Source organism: Cloeon dipterum, chromosome 1 (assembly GCF_949628265.1).
Source record: "Cloeon dipterum chromosome 1, ieCloDipt1.1, whole genome shotgun sequence".
Taxonomy (NCBI): Eukaryota; Metazoa; Arthropoda; class Insecta; order Ephemeroptera; family Baetidae; genus Cloeon; species Cloeon dipterum.
Window position 1 is genome coordinate 30,274,445 of NC_088786.1, and position 12,950 is coordinate 30,287,394.

Here is a 12,950-nt window from a genome sequence, read left to right on the forward strand (position 1 = left end):
CAGGGAGGGAGGGGGTTCCACGTACTGTTGCACTTTTCGAGTGAAGGCCAGGTCGGTGAGCGCCCTTGGTGCGAATCGAATGAGCCAGAGCTCGCCGTCCGAATTCCGTATTTCTCTTCTGATAACAAAACAGATGTAATAACAGCATTGGATCAATTTTTATTATTATCTGGGAAAATTTTCTTATTATTAGTGCTGGACGATAAAAATTGGAAATGTTTCACTTCATCTATAGAGATTTCTCTATTTAACACTGAATATTTTATCCACAAAAACATCTATCCCATTTTTAGAACAATATGCGAACCTTCATAATATTTAGTCACATATACTATTTGTGTTTGCATGTATTAGGCCTCTGCTTGATATTCTTTGGCTTCACAAGCTGCGCATCGAATGGGAAATTAATTAGACGCAGCTGAAACTCTTCCAAAAACGGTTATTCGCGCAGAGTCGCAGACACCACGAGCATCGGCATTTTAGTGGGCACATACGCATGACGCGGAAACCCACTGCCCAGCAGCAGCTCGCTCGAATACGTCAAACGCGAGACTTGCGGGCGGACAAAAACTCCTTCCTAAAGATAAAACAGCGATACAGGCCCGTGAGACATACTGATGACCGTTACATTGAGCGCTAAAAGGATCGAGACATCTTTTACACACGCGGCTTTATGGAGGACGAAAAAGGATGCGGGTGTTGATGTCAAAGTTAATTGTTCACTCTACGGAAAAGCGGACGCATAAAGAGCAACTCAAGATGGAGATTCGTCGTTGGATGCAATTAAAGTGTCGCCAGATTGTTTTCTAGCCACGTGGGGTCTCTTTTGTAAAAGCAGGGGGCAGAGTGCTCTTGCTATTTGCTTTAGTCGCTATATTGCCTAAAAGTTTTATTATACATATACATGGCTCCCAAATCGCTTTTACTTGCTTTCACGCACTTATGTATCTATTTAAACTTCATTATATCCACGTATTCTTGCGAAAGGAAATTAGACCTTTAATTTACAAGGCAAGTCCGCTTTCATGCCTTGTTTGAAAAATTAAATCATCGTTGAATTTGAGTAATTATATACGTCTCTATACGAGGTAAACTATATACATAAGATCACCAGGTAAAAATTTGTAATCGACCATTTTTTGTTGTTGTTAGTCAATGTTATGCCATAGTAAAAAAAATTATAAAAGCATATGTGAGAAAAGGCAACACTCCCATCAAACTGCTTACGAAACGTTTTCCACGTCTTGGGCAAATCAAATCGAGTAAGTCCCAACTCCCAACTCCCCAAAATGGTGGGAAAGGGCGGAGTGAGGGGGGGATAGGCCTTTCAAGGGTGGATGTGATTGAAAAAGTTTAAGATTCTATTAAATTATTAATATTATTCTACATCATCTCAAATTGGCAACTTTATACGCGGTGAATATGTATGGAATAAAGCGGGTTTCTTACTGAACAATCAAGTTTTCACGAAAGTAATTCGAATCGGCTATTTAGCAAGTCTGAACTTCCATGATGTGATGTTAAATAAATAATTTTCTAAAATAAAGAGAGCAAGTGCGTATAATAACTAATATAATTTTATTCATCTACCTTTCAATTTCTCAAAAATTAAAAGCAAGTGGCATATGTATGTGTGTATGTCCAAACTGATTTAATTAAGTCATTGTCACCTGTCTCTTCGTGGGCATTACTCAACTCGCAGGCTCTCTTGAAACCAAGGCGAAGACATATATAATTTATTCGCGCGCACAATAGAACAGATATTATAATATAGATGCGCGTTTGAAAGAGCGTGGGAGAGTTTCGAGTGCGTATACACCGCGCGATTTGCATATGTGCCGTCGACTGCCTTTTATGTCACCTCACTGACTTTATCTGATGACATAAAGGGATGTGTGAGAGTGCGAGCGGATCATGAGAAAATGAGTTCGACGCATCGCAATGGGACGCGTTCATTTATTTATTTAAATCGGCCAGGTGACCTATAGAATGGCTGAAAAAATCTATTTTTTAAAATAGTGCTTGATTTGTTTTTGTTTATTTTCATTTGGTAAAATTTAAAAGGAAGAAAGATGGCTTATTTTTAGTAGATGATATTAGCAGTATTTTTGACATGTTAGCTGGGACAAAAGAAATGATTTTAAATATCTGGTTCAACTCTCGCTTCAGTTTAATTTTTTTTCAATAATTCATTGATTTCTCTCGTGGTTTGATGAATGCATGTTCGATGCACTAATTGGGAGAATTGACCGGCTTTTCAATGTTGTAAAAACCAATTTCGAGTAATATTTCGCTCTTTGATATAGATTTTTGTGGTAGAAAAAACTTGTCCTTCTTTCAAATTAAAGTTTTCACGCAAGCTAAAACTTTCCCAACGTATATGTCTCGTCAAAAAGTAAAAAAAGGTTAGTTAAGATGCGTCAGCACTCGCGGTTGGTTGTGCCATATTATGAAGGAAACGGAGCAATAAGTTTTTGAGCAACGAGGATGAAGTCCGTTTCTTTCATCATATAAAGTTTCCCTGGGTTTCCCAAAATAAAAAATTGACATTTTAGGCAGCCCAAGATTTACAAGACGCGTATTATACCCTCCGACCGCACTTTAAGACGCTCGGAATTTATTGCTATAATCTTTACCACGCATGGACCATCAAGCACAACAGCAGCTTTTTATGTAATAATGCAAGGAGCTGATTCTTGTCAAGTCTTTTCACTTTGTGTCTTTCAGTGAATTAATCCCCTTGCTTTTGTAATCACGGCTTGTGGACCTGGTCATTTATGGACACCTGCGCTGCTGGTATGTGCACTTAAGTGCAATATTGAGCAGCCTCCTATATTCAATAAAAATTAAACAACATGTTACTTTATGATCCTTCAAAGAGGCCAGCAAATAAAATTATGGATGTTTTCAATATAAGATTTTATCACGATTCTTAAAATGCTTTTATTTTTTATAGCTGTGAAATCTTTAGATAAATTTTCATTTTTTGATGGATTTTCCACTGTCAAAGTGGTATCATCTAAACTCTGGAGTATAGAACACCCCTTACTTTACGCGTGCAGGAAATCGTTTCTCAGTAAAAATGCGTCAAAGATCAATAGCGCGTAATATATATTATTTCCTCTCCGCGAGAAGCAGGTGCTCATTACGCATTCTATTTCCAAATGAGCTCTTATTTTCTCTTTCTCCCACGTGCATTTTGGATGCAAGCAGCAAGCACACGTGTGATCAATTTGACCAAAGGTCATCCCGAAATGCCATCGAATGAGCGTTTTTTTATTCTGGCGGCCAAGCTTTCCGATGAGAATTTACATTCCTTTAGCAGAATGTCCAGGATGTCATAAAGGAAGTTAGCGAAAAAATATTGATTACGGAAGTCGATTCTTGCGTCGATCAAAAGGGTCAAGAGTATTTTCAACTTAAAAAAGGAATTATGCGGGAGATCCGTCACTATTATAATCGAATCGTTTATTAATTGCTTATAAAAATTAGAAGTAAAAGAAAAACTGAAGAGAGCTGCGTCTGTTTCATAAGCTTTTATAATACTCGATCGACTCACAAGTGTCGTCACTGCTGTAATTTAAGAATTGAGAGCACGCGAACAAGGCCTGATTTTGCGAATTCCACAAATTTATTAGCTGTTGCTTTGCGTACACATTTTTTCCAGTATTGCAAACTGTGTTTGTGAGAATGCGAATGTACTCATTAGCGCAATACCAATAATGCAGATTGACAAACCAGCGCGCGATAATGCAATATCACCCCCTCTTTATAATTATTTACAGTTCATTAACGGTAAGCTCGGCGGCCCTATGGTAAACGTCAATATATTATGATCAACGACTTTAAGGCTCGATGAACGATCATTGTAAGAGTGGCACACCTTCAACCTTTTCGGGAGTGAATTTAAAAAATCACCTAATTAAAAAACTATGCAACTAATCCACTTTTAGTTTTTGATTTGCATTAAAATATTCTGATTGAAGTCGAGATGAAATATTTTATAAATATACACATGCCAGCAGTTAGGAGATGAATTAATTGTTTTATATATGAAAAATCTCTTTTGGCTGAATTTTTTACTGTGCGGTCAATTTTAGGATAAAACCTGACCATTTTGCAATGCACTGCCAAAAATTTTTCTTGAAATATTGATGCAAATAAGTAGTGGTCTTTAGTAAGGAAATTAAGAATCATATAAAATTGTAACTATTTTAAATTTAACTTTGATTTTTCTTCTTCCAGTAGAAAAAAAACAGCAGAAAGAAAAATATATCATTTTCGTGGCGGAAACGAATTTTAGTGTAGGCAATTTAAGCTAAATTTTCGAGCGACCCACCTCGGCCACAAGGAAACTGATAAATCATTATCTCGCGCGGAGGAAGACCACATGTAAGCATATGCACCGCGTCGAGTTCCTGTCCGCGAGATAAAAAGCAGCCGCTGGCGTTCAAGAGCATGGAGGGAAAAGAGCGAGGGAGCAAATTAACGAGCTGCCCGACCTGAACGCCGCGAACATGCGGGAGGAAATTGACTTCTTTTTCCTTATGGATATGAGCGAGCGGTCGACGTATATGAACGGCCAGCCGAGTGATAGCAGCGCCGAGCAAAGGATTCTTTTTGTTCTTTGCAGGCTGCGCGCCGCGTGTGAGTGCACTAGCGGTGATGCAGGCTGTTTATGTCCTCAAAGATAACGCAAAAGGCGCGCTCGTGAGTTATTTTCACCTTGCGATGCGGTGTGCAACGCACCTGAGTAGCCGATTGTCCCTCGACTCTCAGTGTGCGTCCTCTTTCTCGTTCGAGATAATGGCATGTGTTTGCCGAGTATGCACCGCTGCGGACACAGAGAAACTCTTACGTGAAAAGTGTGCGCGCGGGCGAGTGACGCGCGCGCGACCAGAGGTTTTTTTTAAATAGGTAAAGACTGATGAAAACAGAAATGTAAATTCGCATTTTATATCTGAAAAAAATAAATTAAAAATGAAAACTTGAATGGCAGATAAAACATACCCTATAGGAAAAATTACATGCAGATTTGGTGTGCATTTCAAATAGCATGCTTTGTCTCTTCAGAAAAGAATTCTTAAAAAAAGTACCGTTTTTGCCAAACATGCAACACCTGAACGTTTCTTAGGAACTCTGCAAAATGAAATTTTTGTTTTGTTTATCATATATGTAGCTGTTGTTGAGTCTTTATTGCTCAAGCAATCCTAACTCGGGCCCTCTCAAGTCAAGAAAAGCAAATAAATATTAAATTAATTGAATTAAAAATCAATTTGTAACTTAATTTAATTCATTGAAAACTATTAACAATCAAATAATGGCAGGAATTGCAATAAGCTTATACAAGGAATCAATCCAAGCCAAAGAGGAGCAAGAGAGACATATCGTTATCACTGTCCCCACCGCTGTTTTCGTTGTTTTCCTGACTGTTAGACGATTCGGAATCATCTTCATGTTGATCATGATTTACAAATACTTCATTTTCAATGTAATATTCTTCTTCCTCGTCATCATCTTCACTTAAACTGTCCCTGCATTGGAAAAAATAAAAAGCGCCAATCAGACCTTCTGTCATTTTTATTTGAACATTTGGGTTTACCAATAAAAGAAGACCAAGTTTTCTTCGTCAAAAAGGGAATCCTCTGAGCTGGAATAATCCTCTATGCCGAATGTCTCTGATAGTTCGGGATCGCTTGCTCGCTCATCATCGCAGGCAATTCTGAGGACAGGTGCATCCCTCGCCTGACGACCCACCAGCTTGGAGCAAACGTCTAATCCACAAATGGTGGCAGCGGCTGCGGCTGCCCTCGGCACCGGCAGGCTCACACCCCTAGTCCTGGTTAAAATGGATGGATACAGGCAAACCGTTAAAAATTAATTAGAATTGTTGACTACGATAGTTAACAGATGATCAAATAATAAAATTAGGAACAAGTCGCTATTTAAATTTTAGACTTAGGCAAATTTCTCAAAAAATTAAACGGCTGTCAATGATTTTTGCGATTGTTTTCGATTCCTCTCGTCGCGATCTATACAACGATGTACGAAACAGGGTAAATTTCCCTTCTTGCGAAATAAATCATGAGTTCAAATAAAGAGACAGTGACCGTCAATTGATTAGCATAAACTTTGGAGCTGTGATTTTTCTTAATAGATAAAACGGCAACCTGGGCAGATTTTTCCAACAACATTTCCAGAGAATATTTAAGGTAAAGGTAAAAATTATTTTCCAAAAGTTTCAGTACTGATCCACATTAATCGACACATAATTATTACTGACATGATATTTAAAAGAAATATCACTATGAAAATACTTGCAGAGAATCGACGAGAGTAAATTTTAAAAATAACTTTGTTGAAAGGTCTGCTTTTGGTTAACTATTTCCTGCCATATTGAGTAATATTGATGCAAGCTTACCATCTATCCTCCAAAACGTGGTACACGTCAACACATTTCACATTTCCCAAGTAAGAGACGCCACCGATGAGGTAAATGCATTCTCCGATTATGGCACAGGCCATTTGGCTCTTGGCGCTGGGCATTGGGGAAACAAAAGACCAAGCATCGTTTACAGGGTCATAGCGCTCTACAGTTCGCAAATAGCGAGTGCCCTCCAAGCCACCTAAAATTTGAGGTAACATACTTTAGCCTGTTACAATCACTTGTAATAAAGGCAATAGCGAAATTGGCAAACACGTAAATTGTGTAAAATGATTGATTTATTTTTATTTTTGTAAAAAATATCTTTCCTATCTTTCCCTCTCTTCCTCCTGGGCAGAGTTTGAACCTGATTTCCTGCGAAACTTCAAACCCGCGCGTTTTGACGACCGGCTTTGGAACCAGCTTCGTTTGCGTACACAGGGTAGACATGAGCGACTGAAATGAAGGTCACGGCGCGCGCGGGTGGTTCATTACGAACAAATTAAAGTGGTTATAATCTGCGTCAAAATTAAACTAATCTTTAATTAATAGACTCTAATTGCTCTAAACCAAAGAGAGGGAAAGATAGGAAAGATATTTTTTACAAAAATAAAAAGAAATCAATCATTTTACACAATTTACGTGTTTGCCAATTTCGCTATTGCCTTTATTACAAAAGATTGTAACAAGCCATTCAATTAAATTTTAAATATCCAACTTTGTAATTATTTTCTGCATATTTTTCGACCCTCTGCTCAGCACATCCCGTGGACTATGAGCTCACCGGGTCCCCCAGGCCCCAAAAACACCGCCGAGTGGATGACATGGGGCCCGAGTGGCCGCAGAAGAACTTGGACCCAATATAATGTGGCCATCTTTTCGCCTCCCCGCACCGAGGTCTGTTTATTGAAAAGCCAGACATTTGTCCCTAAAGCTAATGTGGGGATGTATGGGGCATAGTTGCTCTGCTGATTCGCAATAAAATCGCTTTGAATCTAAAGCCGCTGGAGAGGTGCGAAAACCAGCAAGTGGTGAGTTAGCGCCGGTGGGCTATTTGAGCATTTCGAGTCACTTAATTATTATGACCACCTTTTGCCATCTCTGACATAATAGACAGCCTATTAGATCCTCGAACTGCTTAAATATCTCCCATTGCTCTGACACTCCCGAGGATGCCTTAACAATATGCGAGCCATTTATTATTAAATTGATTTTACAATGGTTACTTACACAATTGAACAACAAGGAATTTAATTGAAACTTAATTTAAATTTGTATTAAACTATAAACTTGTGTCAAATTAGTCGCATTTGTTTTGTTGACGTGTCACTCCATGACCGATGTTTTTTTATATATATTTTTTAAATTACTTGTAATGTGTATTTAATTAGAGAAAAAGTCAATAAAAAATAATAAGTTGATATTATATCATAGTTAGGATGTCAACACTCTAGGTTGGTTGTTCCTTTTTATGAAAAAATGTACTATGACGCCAAAACTTGTTGAAGTTATTTGAGCAACGAGAACGAAGTCCGCCTCTACGTCATAATATGGAAGTTGAAATTGAAATATATTACCAAATATAAAAATAAAACCGTGACACTCCACACACGCGGCAGCTCGTCTCGGTTCATTCAACGAAGCCACAGGGATCCACTTTTGCTTCTGGAGGTCAAACTTTTCGACGCTGTCCAGCGTGCGGAAGCCCTCGACGCCGCCAACCAGGTAGACGCACTGGCTGACCGTGACCATCCCTGCGGAGCTGCGCGGATGCGCCAGGCTAGGTCCGACTGACCAGGTGTCGCTGGCCGGGTCGTAGAATTCGACGAGGTTAGTGCTTTGAAAGAAGCCAGAGCCAGCCACCATGAGGCGATTGTCCACGGCCGTCGCACCCATGCTGATCCTGCGATGATTTTTCATGAGCTTTATAAAACAACATTGGCGCTCGCATCGGCCCTACCTCTGGTGATGGAAGCTTTTAATGTCACTCCACTCTAAAGTTTCCAGGTTTAATTTGCTGCATTTGGTGCTCGGAATGCCGAGGTCAGCCCCTCCAAGTACGTACAGGTCTTTGCCAAGGAAAGCTAATTTGTGCATGGCCAAGCGCCTGAAGTTTTCTTCGTCCATCGGGACTCTCAACTCCACCTTTGGCTGTGATAAGTAAAAATCAAATTAATAAGAGCAATCATCACCAAGGAAATCAGCCGTGGAACTTATACCTCAAACCACTTCTGCGTGTGAATATCGAAAATCAGCACTGTGTCAGTGGTGGTGTTGATAGCATCTGCAGTAGAGATTCTGCCTCCCATCAGCAGGATCAAAGAGTGAGGAAGCCTGGCCTTCATGAATGCGGGGACTGGCCCTGTCAACGAGCCTTGATTGTTGGTCCGAACCGAAATCATAGCGTTAGTCTCCAGATTTCGCAGTCGGATTTCATTAGCAGCAGAGTTGTTTGACGCCATCAATTGGTGCTCCGCAATCTAGACAAAACATAAATGAAATGAATGCTCATAAGGCATTTCAAAGTCCGTATTAAATGATATAAGCAACAAAAATTTTGCTTATTTAAATATGAAATGGTGACATTAAATTTGTCACGTAATATATACATAATACGAAAATTGATCTAAAGGAGCATCAATCGTAATATTGAGTGAAAAGAATTTTTCAATCGTTCCTTTCACTCTTAGTTTCATCATACCTTAAATGAATTAAACTGAAACCTAAAGTGCTAATCTCTCCCATTCTCAAAAAGCTCAAATTAAAGTCGTTGCTCACCTCATAAGCAACAAAATTGAAAGGCAATGCTCCGATGCGAAGTTTCAATGCCAGCAAAGGCACGTTCTTGGCGCGCTCCTCCGGGTCGCAGCTGGCCCAGCGGACGATCAGGGTCCAGACGGACTCCTCGCGGGTAGCATTTAGCTCATCACTCTCTACCAATTGGGTCAATGTCTTGGTGGTCATGGCTCTCAAATTCTCATCATTGCTCATTTTAATCACATTTGCTAGCAGATGGTTCCAGCCGATTTGCTCAAGTTTAAAACTTGGCAACGGCTTGCTGACAGAAAAAAAATTAAATTTCCTAATCAACCCGGAATGTCATTAATTATACTTTTCCGTCTGTACAACAGCAATGCTGGAGGACAGATTGAGGTTTTCTGTGAAGAAGGCAAGGCAGAGTTGTTCCAACTTGTCCAAGCAGAGAAAGTCAGCGCCCAGGTACACTTCAACCATGTTAAACGGATTCAGATCAACGTTCGCTGTGTAGATGTACTTCAAAAGTTGGGAAACGGTGGCCGGTTTGAAACCGGGCATTCGCACCACCTTGCGGCCCTGGATCTCCGTTTGCCGATCAATGCCTTCCAAAAGCGGCAACTCATCTTCTACTTGGCTTCGAGCCCAAAGGGCCATTCTAGAACAGGTACCTGTATTCGAGGTGCTTAAAGAATTTTTGGAATATTCACGAACTCGAAATAAGGGCATGATGAGGAGATGACCTGAGAGTGGACTGGAAACAGGCACCCTTCGCCGCCCTCAAGAAGAATGTCGCAGCTTTTGAAACTCCGTTGATCCCACAGGTCTGCTCTTTGCAAAGACATTTTTTTGAATATCGATTTCAGTTGCACCTTCAATTTTTATTGTTGTGATCTCAGCATAATGTAAACAATGAGAATGAAAAATCTGTTCAATTTGTGATTGTTGATTCTTAAAACACTTTTTTATTATAACCTAATTATGTTCCTATTTTAATTTATTTGTCTAGATATGGTACATAATGTATGGGGCAAAATAATAAAGATCATTTGAATAATCTAGTTTCATTAATCACATTATTTAATGAGCATTACTATTCACGCCTAAATTTGGTGCGAATAGGTGCTGGACGTCCCCTAACACCTGAATTAGAGGCAAACCAGTGATGTTACGGGAGAAATCGTAACTTTAGCGCACCGGTACATCTCTCCCGATCCCACTGCAATGCCTTTTGCGACCTTCGGTGCCCGCCGAAACGACTGCCACCCTGCCCGCCCCGAGAGAGATTTTTGTACAGCCGCGGCCGAATTTTCGTGCAATGCTAACCAAAACCAGAAATTCAGACACACCCTCGAAATCACAGATCCGTTGGTACAACGCAAAAAATGCGGTGCCCATGGACGGCGGTTGCTATTTGTACGGTTGCATGTTTTTTCAAAATACGATACCGGATTTTAGACGGTTGTGTTTGCGAGTAGGACAACTGTTGCGTCCTCGATATTTTTAATCGTGGTGTGTAAAAGTGTCCTCTAGCCCCCCTATTGTAAAATAGGTGTTCAATTTTTAATTAAATTTTTGTAATTCAAGAGGGAAAACACTAGCTTCAAGTGAAAAATAAAGAATCTTTAAAGTTTTATAAAATTAAAATAGAGCTTTTCAATTTGGACAGGTTTTAAGACTATCAAATTAGTAAAATGCTTTGGTTGCACAAATAATAATTAAGTGTATTCTTGAGAGAAAAATGAATTACAAAATTAAACTTTCCACTCAAGGATGCAACTAGCTTTGATTGAAAATTTTACTTAAAGATTTGTTAATATATTTTGAAATAATTTCCAAATGGCCGTGTGTTGCTTTTTAAACTGACACAATTAAGTTTTTGTTTTAAGACTAAGATGTTTTACGGTTCAAAAATACAAAAACAAAAAATGTCACAATCTAGGTGTGGGTTTGATTTTTTATGAAAAAAGACAATAAACCAAGTTAAAATAAAAAATTTGTTTTAATGACCGATTATCCTAAAGATCAGGAAGACACAAAAATTATTGTGGGCCAGATAAAAAACAATTTTAAATTGTATCCAATGTGGCCCATCTTCAGCCGGAAGCGATTAACAATTTTTCTGCCGTGGTTTTCTCATTCACCCTCACTCAGAATTAATATCAAAGCAGACTAAACAAATAATTTCCGTAACGTTGAGTGTAATTTCGTGTCTCGCCTTGGAAAAAAGATGAGTCGCCGGAGATGAGAACAGAGCAGAATGCATCCGGTGTAGAAGGAAGGCGGCGGAAGAAGAAAACGGACGAAATGATAATAATGACTGCGGCGTTGTTACATTTATTCGCGCTGCCAGCAGCAGCAGCAGCAGACGCATTGTTCGGCACAAGAGAAATACGCGGCTGTGCTGCGCGGAGAATAGACGTTACAAAAAGAGCAGGAGACAGCCGCGTGCATCAGCAGGTGCGCTAATCACTCTAAATTCATCTACTATACGCCGCGCGCCGGCAGAAAGGATGTTAAAACGCAATTACATCTTTCTCCCTCCAGACCTTGCTTCGGAAATAACAAACGCTACAGTCCGCAAGCGAAAGAAACACAAGAGCATTTTGAGATCATCTTCTGATAAGATAATTAATTAACGAGGATGTCACATATTTTTTAAGCAATTTGTATATATCAGTGTGGATAATTTGTGTGCCGCGGGTATGTAGATGCTATAAAAAAATATATAAATGCGCCCTCTGAAAGTTTGGTTAAGCTAATTTTGAATCAAAATTGTTTTATTTCTATTAAATTAATGAAATTTCCTCCTAATTACCAGCTACGACAAGGGATTCGAAGCAAATTAAAAGATTAAATACAAACGATCTGTGGCTACAGAGAGAGAATGAAGTGACGGTTATATCGTTGCTTGACTTTTTAACCTATTTAATAAATTCAGGTGTCTCCTACATCCTGAAATGGGATAAAAAAAAATTAAATGCTCTTCGCCGTTTGCAGAAGGAAGATATAATTATGTTAAAAGAGGAGCGAGCACAGCAGACGCGAATGTTTGACAAATGTGGGAAGGTGGCAGGTGCTGACGAGCAGCAGAATTTTCACAGCACCACCGCTTCCAACGGCCAAACGCGGCGCGAGTGAGAGGAAGTACAAATTAAAACGCCAGTGCTCGTATTTAAATTTTGCTCAGGGATGCTTTTTATCGCCTATCAGCATACACCAGCATTAAAAAAGAGACGCTGTTTACGTGAAGCTTAATTATAACATCAGGCCGAACTTCGGATTAGCGTTCAAATATAATAAAGGTTTAATCATAATTTTTTTTAATAAATTGCATGAAAATATTTATTTAACGTTCGTGGGTTTTGCTTCTTGTTCTCAAACAATTAAATTAGCTGTATCATATCATTTTTTATTCTTCTGAAATTTTTCTCTATCATTTCTTTTTTCTCTGAATTTTCACCCTGAATTAGTTCCTCACAACGAAGGATATCTAACGATCAAGTGAAAAAGATTTATTAATATCCCCTTTTGTCTTTGGTTGAAGAATCGTTTTCATTCCTTCGATTTAAGAGTTATAGTATACGCATACAGCAATACTTTTTATTTAAATATGTGTGTCACACAACAATTAATTGAATATCAAACATTAGCATGTTAAAAAAATTACCGGTCCCATTAAATAGTTAATCATGATAGCTCGAATAACTGCCAAAAAAGGCTAAAATTGATGTAATTTTCCTTACGCAAAAATCGCTTTATTTGTTACGTA

The 12,950-nt window shown here is 39.0% G+C and overlaps 1 protein-coding gene across 1 annotated transcript; it reads right to left on the reverse strand.

Annotated features, from left to right (window-relative positions):
• Positions 1–5,353: 5,353 nt before the first annotated feature.
• Positions 5,354–10,028, reverse strand: LOC135947670 (kelch-like protein 18). Its single transcript, XM_065496566.1, has 9 exons — positions 9,893–10,028; positions 9,537–9,836; positions 9,203–9,482; positions 8,644–8,904; positions 8,385–8,575; positions 8,002–8,327; positions 6,422–6,626; positions 5,603–5,839; positions 5,354–5,534 (listed from the first exon to the last, which is right to left on the reverse strand). The coding sequence occupies exons 1-9, from the start codon at positions 10,021–10,023 to the stop codon at positions 5,354–5,356; spliced, it is 2,112 nt and encodes a 703-aa protein (XP_065352638.1). The 5' UTR covers positions 10,024–10,028.
• Positions 10,029–12,950: the final 2,922 nt, after the last annotated feature.